Source organism: Oryctolagus cuniculus, chromosome 2 (assembly GCF_964237555.1).
Source record: "Oryctolagus cuniculus chromosome 2, mOryCun1.1, whole genome shotgun sequence".
Lineage (NCBI taxonomy): Eukaryota > Metazoa > Chordata > Mammalia > Lagomorpha > Leporidae > Oryctolagus > Oryctolagus cuniculus.
The window spans coordinates 147,170,264-147,187,312 of NC_091433.1; the positions used below are offsets into that span (position 1 = coordinate 147,170,264).

General features: G+C 42.3%; 1 protein-coding gene across 6 annotated transcripts in view; it reads left to right on the top strand.

Moving 5' to 3' along the window:
• Positions 1-83: 83 nt before the first annotated feature.
• The window catches only part of CCDC88A (coiled-coil domain containing 88A), a 139,939-nt gene continuing 122,973 nt past the window's right edge, over positions 84-17,049 (top strand). For all 6 annotated transcript variants that reach the window (XM_008254392.4, XM_051842868.2, XM_008254395.4 and 3 more), the window contains exons 1-2: positions 84-1,021; positions 1,118-1,218. In XM_008254392.4, the coding sequence (XP_008252614.2) occupies positions 959-1,021; positions 1,118-1,218 (164 nt within the window). In that variant the 5' untranslated portion in view covers positions 84-958. The remainder of the gene's footprint in view (positions 1,022-1,117; positions 1,219-17,049) is intronic.

A 17,049-nucleotide genomic window follows, 5' to 3' on the forward strand; every position in this document is an offset into this window, starting at 1 on the left:
AATCCAGAGGCAGCGGCGCGGGAGGGGCGGGGAGTCGGCGGAAGGATATCGGCGCGGAGGGAGCGGCGCGTCCCCTTGACGGCGGCCTCGCTGCGCTGGTTGGGCAGCGAGTAGTGGGGTGTGACGCGGCACTGCGGTTCTGAGGCCGTTACTCCGGCTCCTCCAGAGAGGGCGGAGGAGGAGGTTGGAGCTCGGCGGTGATTTTGTGCCAGGGCTTCCCAGAGGCGCTCCGAAGAGGCTGGCGGGGCTCAGGCAGCCGGAGGTTTAGAGACGCACATTCAAGCCCCCATCCCCCGGGAGGGGAAGGGGGCTGGAGGCGAGGCGTGAGGGCGGCGGAGGAATGGTGTCTGCTCGGGGGGAAGGGGCGAGCCCTGCCTGTCGGTGGTGAGGGGCTGCAGACCGGGGAGGCTTCGCGGGTCGAAGCGGCTCCATGCCCACCGGTGGGTGGAACGTGTAGAGGGGAAACGCGGAGGTCGAGCCTGGCGGCCCCTTGGATCCCCTAAGGTGGTGTCTAACGTGGTGTTTGATAAAGCCCACGTTGGGATTAATTCATTGGGGGCAGTTCCGCTCGCTTGGCTGCTCTAGGAGCCGGGCAACCTTGACGGGCTTTTTGTCTTGCTGCTGCAGCCCTCTTTCCCCTTCCTCCTCCTCCAGATGCCTTTTCTCTGCCCCTCCTTGCCCGGTACCGACATTTCCAGCGCAGGCTGCTGCTCGTGGGGGCTGTCGAAGCCGCTTCTCGGGATTTCGGCTCGTTTCCCTCTGGGGTGTCTTTGGAGGAGGGAGCGTTTCCCCCCCTCCTCGATGGGGTTTTCCTCGCTTGCCAAAATGGACTTTCATTGATTTCTACTTCAACGTTTCGTGACCAATTCCCTAGGCGTATTTTTGTGGTAGTTCCTTTTTTTTTTTTTTTTTTTTTTTTTTTTTTTTTTTTTTTTTTTTTAAGTAGAGGATCTGTAAAATGGAGAACGAAATTTTTACTCCCCTTTTGGAGCAGTTCATGACCAGCCCCTTGGTCACTTGGGTAAGTGGAGTGCCCTTTATTGTAGATTTTGCTGGGTTATTTGTGGCTGCAGAGATGGAGGTGGGCGTTCATGCCCTGACGATCCTTCTGTTCTAGGTTAAAACGTTCGGACCTCTGGCTGCGGGCAGTGGGACCAACCTGGATGAATATGTGGCTTTGGTGGATGGGGTATTCCTGAACCAGGTCATGCTCCAAATGTAAGTCTTTTCTGGGTAACTTGTTTTCTTTGAGAAATAACGTACTGTGAACTTGAGACTTGATGTTTTCGCCCCTAATGTGGTTCTTGGGTTAGAAAAATGCAGGTGGTTCAAAAAATTGGATGTTGAAAGGAGTGAAAATCTTCCGTGCCCAACCCATTTATCGCAAGCCAGCAATTATGCCTGTTAAAATTGTGAAACTTTGCATTTTTCGTTTTGCCAACCTTGTGTTGTCACTTATTGTCTTCAGTGCTGAAAACCAAACCACACGGTGTCCTCTTTGATAATCTGGTAAGAAGAGAGAGAGGGCAAGAATGCAAATCTAGTGTCCTAATAGGGGGGAAAGGACTTTAATGTGAAGCTATGTGCATTTGATGCATATCTAAAAATAGTTATTTTTATACTCAGTTTTTGAAGCTAGTGAAGTAATAACATCTTAGAATTTCATACACAGTTCTGAGTGGTGAAGAGGACTGCTGCTGCAGCATGTAACTTAAATGTCTATAATAATTCAGGTCTGATTAGATGATTTATTGTGTGGACTTTGTGTCATATTTGAAAGATCATTTTAAGGTGTTCTTAGTTTTGAAATGTACATCATTGAAGGCTTGATGAGGACTAGACAACCAGTGATTTAGTAGTCACTTCTTTGTCTTTTATATTTATAATATTAGATCTATATTAAATGTTTTTGTTTGTTTCTGCAATGGAAATTGGATATTGAAAGTATATTGGTAGCTGGATTAGGGCAGTAAAAACAGCTGCATTTTTATTATTAGAGGTACTATAGCATACATGCATTCTAGGTCCTTCAGTGTAGGTTATCACACTGTGAATATCATTACAGTTGTGCTGTAAGTAATTAGCCTTATTCTTGAATAGAATCTGATTATAGGAGTAGTTTGGAACCTGTGATTGAAAGATGTTCTCATCTTTTATATATGTGGGAAATTAGTGCCTTATAAATCCATAGTTGCTAACAAGTAGAGAACAAGTCTATTCTGCTTTGAGAACTTTACATATAAATTAGCTATTCTGTATTTTACTGGAAGTTATTTTTCAAGTTAGTTTTCTGTTTAAAAGAGGTTAGATGTTAATTTCACAAATAATTGTTCCAGTTAGAGTTTGTATGCTCAGAGATTTATATGTTGATCCCACAGGGAGACATACTACTACCATACACTTTCCAAAAATGTTATATTTGTTTAGGTGCCTGAAGAAATGTATATGTTATCAAAATTTGTATTTTTTTCCTTAAGAAAGGAAGAGTGTAGACATTAATTATTTATAGGGTTAATAAATGTATTTTTGGCAGCTATCCCATGAAATTATTTTTTATTTTTGAAATATCCCACTATTTCCTAAGCGAAATGGTAGAAAAATTAAACTAACTTCTATTTTAGGAAACACACATGACAGGAAGAGTAGCCATTATGGTAGAGAGTCACCTTTTCCCCTATGTCTGTCTGTTTCAGAAAATTTTGAATTTGTGTGCATAACCCCTCCCCTTAAAAAGTATCTTTACAAAAATAGTAAAATTAGTTTTCTACTTTAGTGGATTTTTAAAATAATACTTTTTCCAAAAAAAGAGAAAGATTTGGGGCTTTTTAAGTCTTAAGTAGCTAGCCAAGGTGCTAAAAACAAACATGTTGGCTTATTTCCATTGTGTATAGGTATGTTTTGAAAATGATGGTGTTCCAAAATAGTGGTTGCCAGGGAGTTGTTTTTTTGGGAGGACTAGCTCCTTTCCAAACCTCAAATCTGCCACTGTGTTTTCAGTTCCACCTCTCAGTTTCTTTAAAAGTGTTTTCAGCGTCCTAATTCTGTTTGAATGACCCGTATAAATTAAAGAAAAAGAAAATTAAGAAAAAGAGAAGTATGCTTTTGCTTTTTTTCAAGAAAAATCTGCTAAAATAACATCGCAAATTTATCTTAATGAATTATTTAACTTTCAGGACAACAAAATATACATTGTTTTAAAAGTTATATTTTGCTAATTTTGAAATTATTAGGTTTTTTAAAAGATTTTATTTGAAAGGCAGAGTTAGAGAGAGAGAGAGGTCTTCCATCCACTGGTTCACTCCCCAATTGGCTGCAACGGTCGGAGCTGGGCCGAACTGAAGCTGGAAGCCAGGAGCTTCTTCCCAATCTCACACGTAGGTGCAGGGACCCAAGTACTTGTGCCGTCTTTTGCTGCATTTCCCAGGTGCATCAGCAGAGGGGAGATGGATCGGAAGTGGAGCAGCTGGGACTGGAACCGGTGCCCATATGAGATGCTGATGTTGCAGGCAACAGCTTTATGCCACAGTGCTGGTCCTTGATTTTTTTTGAAGATGTATTTATTTATTTATTTGAAAGGCAAAGTTACAGAGAGAGAGGGAGAGACAGAAAGACAGATCTTTGATCTACTATTCCCCAAATAGCCATGGTGGCTGGTGCTGGGCCAGGCCAAATCCAGGAGCCTGGAACTCTGTCCAGATCTTCCATGTGGATGGCAGGAGCTCAAGTACTTGGGCCCTCAGCTACTGCTTTCCTAGACATATTAGCAGGGAGCTGCATCTGAAGTGGAGCAGCCAAGACTTAAACTTGTACTACAATATGGAATGTCGTTATACTAAGCAGTGACTTACCCTATTGCCGTACAGCAAAACTTTGTCAAATCACATTACTTAAATGTTCAGATTTCTTTTTACATTTTTATTTCTTTTATTTATTTGGAAGACAGAGACAGCAGAGGTCTCCTGTTGTTGGTTTACTACCCAGATACCCACAGTAGCCAGTGCTGGGTCAAGCAGAAGCCAGGGGCCCAGAACTCAATTTGGGTCTTCAGTGTGGGTAACTGGGACCTGAGTACATGAGTTATGACCCACTCCCTTCAAGGGTATATAGAGGAAGCCGGAAGTGGGACCAGAGCTGGAACTCAAACCCAGGCATTCTGATGTGGATGCATGTATCTCAAGCATTGTTTTAAATGGGCCAAGTACTCTTCCTCAATGTGGCTGCTGCCATCTTCTCCAGTTTGTTACTCCTCAGTACGTGGCCCAAGATTGAGCAAATGTGCATTTCTCAAAGACAAGCTGTGTTTGCATATGTGTGTCTGCGAGAGGCAGGGAGAGTTCTTCCATCCACTAGTTCACTCCCTAAATGGCTGCAACAGCTGGAGCTAGGCCAATCAGAAGCCAGGAGCCAGGAGCTTCCTCCAGGTCTCCCATGCACATCTAGGGGCCCCGGGATTTGGGCCATCTTCTCTGCTTTCCCAGGCCATAGTAGCCGGGTCTTGAACTGGTGCCCATATGAGATGCCAGCACTTTAGGCAGTGGCTTCACCCCCTACTCCACAGCACCTGCCCCCCCTTTTTAAAAAATATTTATGTATTTTTTTTTTTTTTTTGACAGGCAGAGTGGACAGTGAGAGAGAGAGACAGAGAGAAAGGTCTTCCTTTGCCGTTGGTTCACCCTCCAATGGCCGCCGCGGCCAGTGCACCGCGCTGATTCGATGGCAGGAGCCAGGTGCTTTTCCTGGTCTCCCATGCGGGTGCAGGGCCCAAGCACCTGGGCCATCCTCCACTGCACTCCCTGGCCACAGCAGAGAGCTGGCCTGGAAGAGGGGCAACCGGGACAGAATCCGGCGCCCCGACTGGGACTAGAACCTGGTGTGCCGGCGCCACAAGGCGGAGGATTAGCCTAGTGAGCTGCGGCGCCGGCCAAAATATTTATGTATTTATTTGAAAGTCAGAGTTACATAGAGTAGTAGAGGCAGAGAAAGAGTGAGAGTGGTCTTCCATCTGTTGGTTCACTCCCCAGTTGGCCGCAACAGCCAGAGCTGTGCATATCTGAAGCCAGGAGCCAGGAGCTTCTTCCAGGTCTCCCTCGTGGGTGCAGGAGCCCAAGGACTTGCACCATCTTCTGCTGCTTTCCTCGGCCATAGCAGAGAGATGGATCGGAAGTGGAACAGCTGGGTCTTGAACCGGCACCCAGATAGGATGGCTGCACTGCAGGCGGCAGCTTTACCCGCTATGCCACAGCGCCGGCCTCTGCCTGCCCCCTTATAATCCTTTTCTACCTCCTCACTTTTGTTTTCTTTAACTGATTGCTATTTACTTTTATTGCTACTCCTCTGCCATTTCTCAGATTATCCTAGGCTACGTACTCCTCCTTGTGTCTCTATTAGGACCCTGTATGTACTTTAGTGATAGTATCTTACTATTGCAATTTTTGGTTTGCTTGGCTGTATTGACTAGTTATAAGTTTCTTGAAGCTAGGAACTATTTATTTTCTTCTCTGAATTCCTAACAGAGTACTTGGGAAACAGTAGGTTCTTAACATACTTCTGTTGAATTAATGACTAATGGAGAGGTCTGTGGTAAAATGGAATGCATTAGGACCTACAGTCAAACTTGAATCCAGTTCTGGCTGTGCTACTTACTCATATGTGGACTTAAACACTGTACTTAACATCTCCAAATCTCCATTCCCACATTTTTAACTATAACATTGAAATGAACATGTTTCCAAGGTGGGGAGGACTAGACTTAATCTCTACTAAGATAGGTAAAGTGTCTATATTCAGTTTTGTTGAGGACTGTATCCTCAGTGCTGATGCTTTTTTATTATTATCCTGTGCTATACCATATACCCCTATTTATATTTCTTCAAATTAGTCACGATGATTTTCTCTTATACTGCCTTGCCCTCTTAAATATTTGATGAGCAGATTTCTACTCATCCTTTGCAGTTGTTTTCTCTCTGCTGATCTCATAGTACCTTTTGCAAAGTAGCAGCTGCTCTAAATTTAGTTAACTCTAAAGGCTAGAGTTTGTCTTCATATTACCAAAACCTTGCATAGCACCTGGCATGAATCACTATCATTTAGCATAGGACTTGGCATGTTGTACATTTTTAATAAACATTGAAGGAATTAATGATGACATTTTATAATTTTAATTAATTTTCAAAGTTTTGGGAACTCCCTATAGTTTTAGTATTGTAAAACTGAAGTTTGTTTTACTTTTTAGTGTATCTCCTACTTATTTTGTTTTCTCTTTGTCCTCTTATTTATTTTAATTTAAACTTTATTGGATATTTTTCCACCAGTGTTATGTTCCCCCTAAGGCAGGAGTGGGGAACCTTTTTTCTGCCCAGGGCCATTTGGATTTTTATAACATTATTAATGGGCCATACAAAATTATCAACTTAAAAATGAGCCTGCTATACATTTATTAAATTTCAAATGCCACCTTTGGTTGCCTTGGCAGGGCCAAATCAGTCGATTTCATGGGCCTTATATGGTGTGCAGGCCAAATGTTCCCCACCCTTGTAAGGGAAGGTAGTAGGAGTTACATGTCATGTTCCATAGTTTTGTATGATATTAGATACACAAGGCTTTCATTTGATTTCCAGTAACTTTCCTGATAACGTCCAACATGTTGAGATTGTTTTGCGATAGCCTCACTGATGTCTTCTATAGCAATCCATAGTGATTCTCAGTGTGACTCATGTTTAGTTAAATTATAGAAATTGTAAGAACCTGAGAAGAACTAGCTTCTATATCTGAGTTTGTTTAAATTTTTTAACTGAAAACTTTCTCTGTAGTATGTGTTAAGTAGTTATCACCAGATAGCTGGAAAACAGACCAGTTCTTCACTATATTCTTTTTAAATTTTTTATATATTTATTTAAATTTTACTGGAAAGATAAAGATCCTCTATCCCCTGGTTCACTCTCAAATGCCCAAAAAATAGAGAAGTCTAGGTCAGGCTGAAGCCAGGAGCCCAGAACTCAATCCAGGTCTCCTTAGCTGGTAGGGACCTAAGTACTTGAGTTATTGTCTACTGCCTCTCAGGGTATGCTGGATTGAAGCAGAGGAGCTAGTACTCAAACCGGACACTATGGTATGGGATGTGGCATCACAAGTAGCTGCTAACTGTTATGCCAAATGTCTGCCCCATCTGTACTCTTTCAGAAAGACACCAGTTGACTTTGTTTTAGGACCTGTGAAGCAGTTTAATACCTTCTAGATATAAAGTCTCAATATTTAGAAATAATATTTGAGATTTTACTTGCTATTTAAGCATCTGTAGTGCCCAATTTAGTCATTAATAAACTAGCTGTTTTTAGAGAGTCAGTGTGGTAAAGAGGCAAAAATCACGGACCTGAGAATTGTACGTTTAAACCCTGGATTAGTTATTTAATGTTAAAATTGGAAAATAACCTTAAATATTCTCTTAATTCTTTGGTTTGTTTTTTAACTTTTTTTTTTTTTTAAGATCTATTTATTTATTTGAAAAGCAGAGTTACAGAGAGGGAGATGCAGAGGCAGAGATCTTGTTCACTCTCCAAATGGCTGCAATGGCCAGGGCTAGACAGTCAAAGCCAGGAGCTTTATCTGGGTCTCCCATGTGGGTGCAGGGGCTAAGAACTTGGGCCATTTTCTGCTGCTTTCCCAGGCACATTAGCAGGAAGCTGGATCAGAAGTGGAGCAGCCAGGATTCGAACCAGTGCCCATATGGGATGCTGGCACTGCAGGCGGTAGCTTAACCTGCTGTCCCCTATTCCTGATTTTGTCCCTGTGTTCTCTTAGCCTTATTTTGCTGATTCAATAATTAATAAACTAGGTTGAGAGAAATCATCAACCTTTACCCTGAGTGGGATCAACTCTGCCCCTGTATCTTTGGGACCTAGATCAAGCATTCATTTACCACAGGAGGTTTAAATACCTAAAAGTTATAAATCATGCTAACAAATTAATGTGTCCAAGTCTTTTGATAAATACTTATATACCTTTATAGTGACTTAGAAAAATAGCATAAAACTTAGAATTTGCAGAATTTAGAATTCATACACTCACATTTTCACAGTGAAATGTGATAGAGCTCATCTTCTTCCCTGCATTCTTGTCTCTGGCACCACAAAGAGGTATCTTGTATATCTTGCATATGTTTGGCAGTATTCTACATGCATTGCCAAGTCCAGGCTCTTAGTCTCCCTTCTCAAACAGCTGCCTCCTGGCCCAAGCATGTATACATCTGAAGTGTAGTCCATCCTCAAGGAAGATAAGGGGAGACAGCCTGTGCAGACCCTGAAATTAGGTTAGAGGTATTTGGGCAAGGAATTTCAGAGTTTCAGGTACTGGGAGTGTCATGGGGGGTGGGGTGTTTGATGGTGTATAGGCACATCACCTTTTTCACATGGACACCTTGCCCATTGGAAGTATATGATCCAAGGAGGGCCAGAGCAGGAGTCAGGGCAGGGGTATTTGCTGCTGGGATTGAAATACCATACTCACTGAGAGGGATGAAGGGATGGTTCGTCCAAAGATCAATTAATCTGTTAAATATTTATTTTTTTGAAATATTTATTATTTATTTGAAAGGTAGAGTTACAGAGAGAGAGAGATCTTCCATCTGCTAGTTCATTCCCCTGAATGACTGCCAGGAGCCTGGAACTCTATCTGGATCTCCCTCATGGGCTGCAGAGGCCCAAGCACTTGGGCGATCTTCTGCTTTCCCAGGCGCATTAGCAGGGAGCTGGACTGGAAGTGGAGCAGCAAGTACTCATGGGATGCTACGGGTGGCTGCTTAACCTACAGTGCCACAATGCTGTCTGCTCAGTTCTGGGATATGGTGCTTTGTCCACTATAATGGTGATGTGCATGTGCATATATTGCTGTGTAGTACCTGTGCTAAGTACTTGAATTAAGTTCTCAATATTGTATTGGCACAAAGAGAGGAGTGATGATTAACATGAAGAAAAGACTTTTATTTTTGTAAGTTCAGCTCTTTGTTGTTGTTGTTTTAGAGATGTTTATTTATTTGCAAGGCAGAGTTTCAGAGAGGCAGAGGCAGAGAGAGAGAGAGATAGGTCTTCCATCTGCTGGGCTGATCCAAAGCCAAGAGCCTGGAGCTTCTTCTGGATCTCCCACACTGGATTGGAAGTGGAGCAGTCACATGGGATGCTGGCACTGCAGGCGGCGGCTCTACCTGCTACACCACAGTGCCGGCCTGAGAAGAGGCATCTTGGAAGAGGTAACATTTGAAATGGACATGAAAGGTGGTTAGGAGTAATTAGATGAACCAAAGTCATAAATGGTTGAGAAATGGAAGGAAAGACACTGTAAGCAAAGTGACATGAAAAGAAGACTGAAAATGTTAATAAAAGCATGGGGAATCAGGAGGTTTCTGGAAAGTGGAGAAATTTCACAAAGTTGAGGAAATCACAAAGGGAGTCAAGTTAGTTAAAGACGAATACAAGTATTGTCATGTAGGGTTGATGGCTTATTTCAGGTTTAGAAACCATGTATATTTAGTGGAGTCAGTCAGCATGGTTGGATAACCAGTAATGCTTAGCTGCTCAGGAACTGACAGATCTGTAGAATTTATTCAGAACTGGAAATTGATAAATAGGTGTGGAATGGGAGAACATAAATACTAGAGGGCCGGCGCTGTGGCTCACTTGGTTAATCCTCCACCTGCGGCGCCGGCATCCCATATGGGCGCCGGGTTCTAGTCCTGGTTACTCCTCTTCCAGTCCAGCTCTCTGCTATGCCCCAGGAGGGCAGTGGAGGATGGCCCAAGTGCTTGGGCCCCTGTACCCGCATGGGAGACCAGGAGGAAGCACCTGGCTCCTGGCTTCAGATTGGCGCAGCGCCGGCCGTAGTGGCCATTTGGGGAGTGAACCAACGGAATGAAGACCTTTCTCTCTCTCTCTCTCTCTCTCTTTCTCTCTTTCTCACTGTCTATAACTCTATCTGTCAAATAAAAAAAAAAACATACTAGAGAGTCTTATGTGAGTAGTTAAAATGAGTAGCATGATCCTTGATGCTAGTAGGAAAGCATATGTTACCTCTCAGGAGGAGGCTGATAGACTAAGGTTGAAATAAGGGAGGATTGTGAATAGTTTGGAAAGAATGAAAGAGAGAGGGTAGAAAGAATAGGAGGTTAAGATCAGAGGGGACTTGTAGAGTTTGAGGTTTCTGGATATTGCAATTCTGAACCTTGTTTAAGGCCAAGATTAGATCATTTCTGAAGGATAGATAAAATGGAATAGATGAAGATAGAAAGGGAACTTCCATCCTTACTCATTATGAAGCTGTGATCTTTTGATTATTCTAAAAGTGAAAATGAGACTTTTGAATCCAAATATAAAAGTGATCTTTATTTATTATTGTTAGTATTTGAGAGGCAGAGACATAAAAAACCAGAGTGCCTGTGTGCTTGTTTTCTTATCATACACCTACAATGGCTGGAACTGGGCCAGGCTGAAGCTGGGAGCCAGGAATTCAATCCAGGTCTCTTACGTAGAAGGCAGGAACCCAACTACTTGAACCATTACCTGCTGCCTCCCAGGGTGTGAATTAGCAGGAAGCTAGAATTGAGAGTGGGACCTGAGAACCCAGGCCTCTGATAGGGGATATGGGCATCTCAAGCATCATCTTAACCACTAGCCCAGACATCCACCTCCAGTAACTAATTTTAACAGTGCTATAATTAAAAAATAATTTAATAATTGGAAAAAAGCTGATAATTTTTAATTTTTATATAAAAACATAATCCTTACATTAAAAACAAATTTTATAAAATATTTCAATAATTCTTCAGGAAAAATTTTTATGCAGTATGTATGTGTTTTTTAAAGATTATTTGAAAGGCAGAGTTACAGAGAGGCAAAGGCAGCAAAGGAGAGAAAGAGAGAGAGGTCTTCATCCACTGGTTCACTCCCCAGACGGCCGCAATGGCCGGAGTTGGGCTGATCCAAAGCCAGGAGCATGGAACTTCTTCTGGGTCTCCTACATGGGTGCAGTGGCCCAAGGACTTGGTCATCTTCCACTGCTTTCCCAGGCCATAGCAGAGAGCTGGATCGAAAGTTGAGCAGCTGGGACTCAAACTGGAGCCCATATGGGATGCCAGCACTGCAGGCTGTGGCTTTACCCGCTATGCCACAGCGCTGGCCCCATGTGCAGTATATATATTTTTAAAGATTTATTTATTTATTTGAAAGTCAGCATTACACAGAGAGAGGAGAGGCAGAGAGAACTAGAGAGGTCTTCCATCTGATGGTTCACTCCCCAATTGGCTGCAATGGCCGGAGCTGTGCTGATCTGAGGCCAGGAGCCAGGAGCTTCTTCCAGGTCTCCCACGCAGGTGTCAGGGACTAAGGACTTGGGCCATCTTCTACTGCTTTTCCAGGCCATGGCAGAGAGCTTGATTGGAAGTGGAGCAACTGGGCGTTAACCCGCTGCGTCACAGCACCGGCCCCCCAAGCAGTATATTCTTGATGTGACTTAGTTTCCCAGTGAAGACTAGAAAAAAAAATTGAGCTTTTGGGTCTTAATTTCTGATTAAGACCTGTGTTGTTACAAAGTAGTGGAGGACAGGACATACTGGTGAAAGACCATTGGAGGCAATATCCTTTACCAAGATTGCTTTAGAAAAGTGACCTGCAGGGGCCAGCATTGTGACATAGTGGGTGAAGCAGGTGGCATCCTGTTTGGGTGCCAGTTTGTGTCCTGGCTCCTCCACTTCTGATCCAGTTCCCTGCTAATGGCTTGAGAAAAGTGGAGGATGGCCTGATTGGGGCCCTGCACCCATGTGGGAGATCCAGAAGAAGCTCCTGGCTCCTGCCTTCTGGCTAGCCCAGGTCGGACTGTTGTGGCCATTTGGGGAGTGAACCTGCAGATGGAAGATCTCTCTCTTTCTCTGACTCTCCCTCTTTGTTACTGTGCCATTCAAATAAATAAATCTTTAAAAAAAAAAAAGTAAACTGCAATGAAGTCCCAATTAACTTGAATGTTGAGGAAAAATGGGGTGTTGAACATTGCTTTGCTAATTAATTAGCTAATATTTTTATCTTTGTGCATAATATATATATAATGATTCAAAATCAAGTATAGACTAAGATAAATCAGTATTGAATGGTGAATTATTTCAAGCATGTATTAAAAAAAAAACAAATTTCTAGTTATTAGCTTGTTTTGTTTTCTAGTTATTAGCTTGTTTTGTTTCCCCTTTTCTTTTGAGTGTATATGTGTGTGTGTGTATGTATTAGTGGGAATAGATTAGGAACCCTGTTGTTTATGAGTTAGAGTTGGCCTCTTGAGGTGTGAGTAGTTAAGGAAACCTGTATATCGAAGAAGCTATATTTGAGTGAAACCTTGCAGTGATTGGATTAGGGTATCTATAGGTGAGGAAAGGAGGGTTTCAAGGCTAGAGAAGCAGCCTGAGGAAAAAGTTTGATGTACGTATCATTGGGTAGGTGATGATGGGACTAGCTGTAGATTATGGGAGATTTGAAAATTAATATGATTTAGATTGCGTATGACAGAAACTGGAGAGCCACTTATAATTCCTCATTAGGAGATTAGAGTATTATCTTAGGAAAATCTCTTCTGTGCCATTTTACATAATAGATTGGAATTCATTTGTTCATTCAATACTTAATGTACATTATATACACTGGAGTAAATATTGCGAATACATCAGTGAACCAATGCAATTTAAATTGTAATAGTGCTTAGAGCAAGGGTGGGGAACATATATATATATTATTCTCTATTAATAATTCCTTTCTGTGTGTGTGCCTTTCCTCTTAGTTCTCGGTTTATCACATAATTTTTAATATTATACTTGTTTATACTCCTGTGGCTATTTCTTCTGTTTCACCTTGAATTATATTTCCTCTGATTTTCGCCTTTTTGACAGTGCTTTTGTAATGCAAATCTGTTGTCTTCAATTGGCGGACTTGTAATGGAGTTAGCACTGATCTTTTTGGAGTACTTTTCTGGTACACTGAAAAGGACATACCAGTAATTAAACCAATCTTACTTTACTCTTAATAGGAATTCCTATTCTTAATAGAAATCAATGTATTTTTTTAAAAAAAATATTTGAGAGGCAGAGACACACACAGAGAGATGGCTCTATACCACTGGTTCACTTTTCAAATATTGTAATAGCCTGAGCTGGGCCAGGCAGAAGCTGTGAGCCAGGAATTCAATCCAGGTCTCCATGTGGGTGATAGTGACCCAGCTATATAAACCCATCACTTCTTGCTGTATTCCAGGATGTTCTTTAGCAGGAAGCTGAAATCAAGAGGCAACCAGGACTCAAATCCATGTACTCTGAAATGGAATGTGGCTGTCCCAACAGTTGTCTTAACCACTAATCCAAATGCCTGCTCCTGGAATTCATATTCTTATAGGATCCTGTGTAGGAATATTTTTTTTAAAATATTAGAGAAATCGATGAAATTCTTACCACTTTTTTTTTTTTAACATTTATTTATCTATTTGAAAGGCAGAGTTACAGAGAGGCAGAGGCAGAGAGAGTGGTCTTCCATCTGCTGGTTTATTTCCCAAATGGTAGTAATGGCTGGAGCTGCGCTGATCTGAAGCCAGGAGCTTCCTCTGGATCTCCCACATGAATGCAGAGGCCCAAGCACTTGAGTCATCTTCTGCTTCTTTCCCAGACCATAGCAGAGAGCTGGAAGTGGAGCAGCTGGGTCTCAAATTGGCACCCATATGGGATGCTGGCACTGCAGGCAGCAGCTTTACCTGCCACGCTACAGTGCCAGCCCCACCAAGTTTTTAAACTTCTTACTTGGGGCAGGGGTTGTGGCTTAGTGGGTTAAGCAGCCGCCTGCAGTGTGTGCATTCCGTATGGTCATTGGTTCCAGTCCTGGCTGCTCAACTTCTGATCCAGCTCCCTGCTGATGCACCTGGGAAAGTAGTGGAAGGTGACCCAAGTCTTTGGGCCCCTGCACCCATGTGGGAGACCCAGAAGAAGCTCCTGGCTCTTGCCTTCTGGCTGGCCCAGGTCCTGCCTTTGCAGCCATTTGGGGAGTGAACCCGCAGATGAAAGATCTGTGTCTCTCCCTCTCTGTCATTCTGTCTTTCAAATAAATACATCTTCAGAAACAAAAACAAAACAAAGCAAAAATCCCCAAACACTTCTTACTTGAGGTAAGTTTCTGTGATTGTATTTAAATTCACTAATTAGATGAGATTGTATTTTTTAAAGTTTTTCTCCATTTTGGAGGCCTTTATATTGATTCCCAAAAATGACAATAACATCTGTCACTAATGAGTAATCAGATGAACTATCTGAATTACCTCAGGAGAGAAGTTGAACTTAAGAATCTGTGGAGTTAATAGTATGGGAATGAAAGCCTTAGTAGTTAAGTCTGTCACTAATCAAGGGAAACACCTAGCTGTACATCAGCTCACTTTGGAATTTCTTGAATCTGTATAACTGCCTGAATCTGGAGGAAACAATTCCTTAGAATACTGATGATTAAAACAAATGAAATAAACCTCTGTGACCCTATCTTTTTAAGGACCGTGGATAAATGTTCCATCACAGATTGGTGCAGCCCATTGTTCTACTGTTGTTTGTTCGTTTTTTTTTTTTTTTTTTTTTTCATTTTATTAACTGGTTTTGTAGTTGGTACCATATAAATTAATGTTATGTTACTTTATTTTTTTTTAAGATTTATTTATTTATTTGAAAGTCGAGAGTTACAGAGAGAAAGGAGAGGCAGAGAAAGAGAGAGGGGTCTTCCATCTGCTGGTTCACTCCCCAACTGTCCACAATGGCTGGAGATGCACCGATCTGAAGCCAGGAGCCAGGAGCTTCCTCTGGGTCTTCCCCTGTGGGTGCAGGGGCTCAAGGACCCAGGCCAAATTAGAGAGCTGGATCGGAAATGGAGCAGCCGGGTCTCTATCTAGTGCCCATATGGAATGCTGGCACTGCAGACAGTGGCTTTATCCGCTACAGCATAGCGCCAGCTCCCTGGTTGTTACTTTATAAAGGCACTAATTAGTATGATATTAAGCCCTTAGACCTCCAAGAACAGGAATTTTTTTTTTAATATTTATTTATTTGAAAGAGTTACACAGAGACAGAAGGAAAGGGGGTGAGAGAGAGAAAGTCGGGGGAGAGAGGTCTTCCATCCACTGGTTTACTCCCCAGTTGGCTGCATTGGCCAGAGGTGCACCGATCTGAAACCAGGAGCCAGGAACCAGGAGCTTCTTTCAGGTCTCCCACATGGGTGCAGGGACCCAAAGACTTAGGTCATCTTCTACTGCTTTCCCAGACTATAGCAGAGAGCTGGATTGGAATTGGAGCAGCTGGGTCTCCAACTGATGCATATATGGGATGCCAGCCCTGCAAACAGTGGCTTTACTTGCTGTGCCACAGCACTGGCCCCCCAAAACAGGAATTGATCTGCCTAATACAGTAGTTCTCAAAGTGAGATCAACAGATCCCTGACACCAGAGACTCTTTGAAGGTTGACTGTCAGGTCAGAATTATTTCACCTAGTAGTTCAGATGTTGACATCCCACATAGGAGTACCTGGGTTCAGTACCTGCCTTGGTCTCCTGACTCTAGCTTCTTAATAACACAGGCACTGGGGGGCAGTGGTGAAGAGTCTTGTCATTGGGTTCCTGACACCCAAATGGAAGATCTGGTTGAGTTCTCAGGGTATTTGGGACATGAACCAGCAAATTAGAGTGATTGTGCTTGCTCTTTCTCCTTCCCTCCTTCCCTGTCAGTAAGTATGTCCTTCTTTCCTGTCTCTTTGCCTCTCAAATAGTAAATGAAATTTTTAAAAGTACCATTAGCTTTTTTCTTTTCTCTCTCTCTCTCTCTTTTTTTTTTTTTTTTTTTTTTTTTTTTTTTTTTTTGCCTGTGCTGCAAAAGAACTGATAGTGAAAAGCAAAGGTAGGTAAAACTGCTGGCATGTTAGTTTGAATGAAGGAATTGTATCTGCTTGTACTAGTAGTTATTGTATTCTTCACACTATGTACTTGCCGCAAAAAATAGTCAACCCAATTTTACTTTAAAATGTCCTTGATAAAGCAGTAAAAAGTTACTGAGTCTTGACCTTTGAGTGTATATCTTTTTAACCTTCTGTGGAACATACCAGGAGGTATGTATAAAACAATTTTGCTGCATAATGAACTGTGATGATTTATCTCAAGGAAAGGTACTCATATGATTTTCTGAGTTATAAGCTGAACAAAGCCCCTGTTTTGTGTAACATCATTGCAACTTGAAAGGACTACTGACTTAAGAAACTGCCGGCGCCGCGGCTCACTAGGCTAATCCTCTGCCTAGCGGCGCCGGCACACCGGGTTCTAGTCCCGGTTGGGGCGCCAGATTCTGTCCCGGTTGCCCCTCTTCCAGGCCAGCCCTCTGCTGTGGCCAGGGAGTGCAGTGGAGGATGGCCCAGGTGCTTGGGCCCTGCACCCCATGGGAGACCAGGAAAAGCACCTGGCTCCTGGCTCCTGCCATCGGATCAGCGCGGTGCGGCGGCCATTGGAGGGTGAACCAACGGCAAAGGAAGACCTTTCTCTCTGTCTCTCTCTCTCACTGTCCACTCTGCCTGTCAAAAAAAAAAAAAAAAAAGAAAAAAGAAACTATGGCTATTCAGTGGAATATTTGGCAAACATTGTCTCAGAAATGATTAAAATGAGCCTGAAGGAAAACAGCTGACTTTATTTTTTGTGAGTGATAAAATTTTATAAAATACGCGATCTTGGCAATATCTCAATAATTAAGCACTTTATATGAGGTTGGAAATGTTACTAATCAATGTGATTTTTTTAAAGTAATGTGCCAGCGTTTAAAGATCTGACAATTTACAATCTGATTTATTGTAATTCAGTAAATCAATATTTTCAAAATGACCAATGCATGATAAGAAATCTTGGATATATAATTTAAAGATGAATTCAGCATGTCAGAGTGGTAGATTTTAATGTGAAATGTAAGAAAAGTTCATTGATACAGTCTTAAAAGTCCACATTTTAATTAACCATGAAGAAAGTTACCCT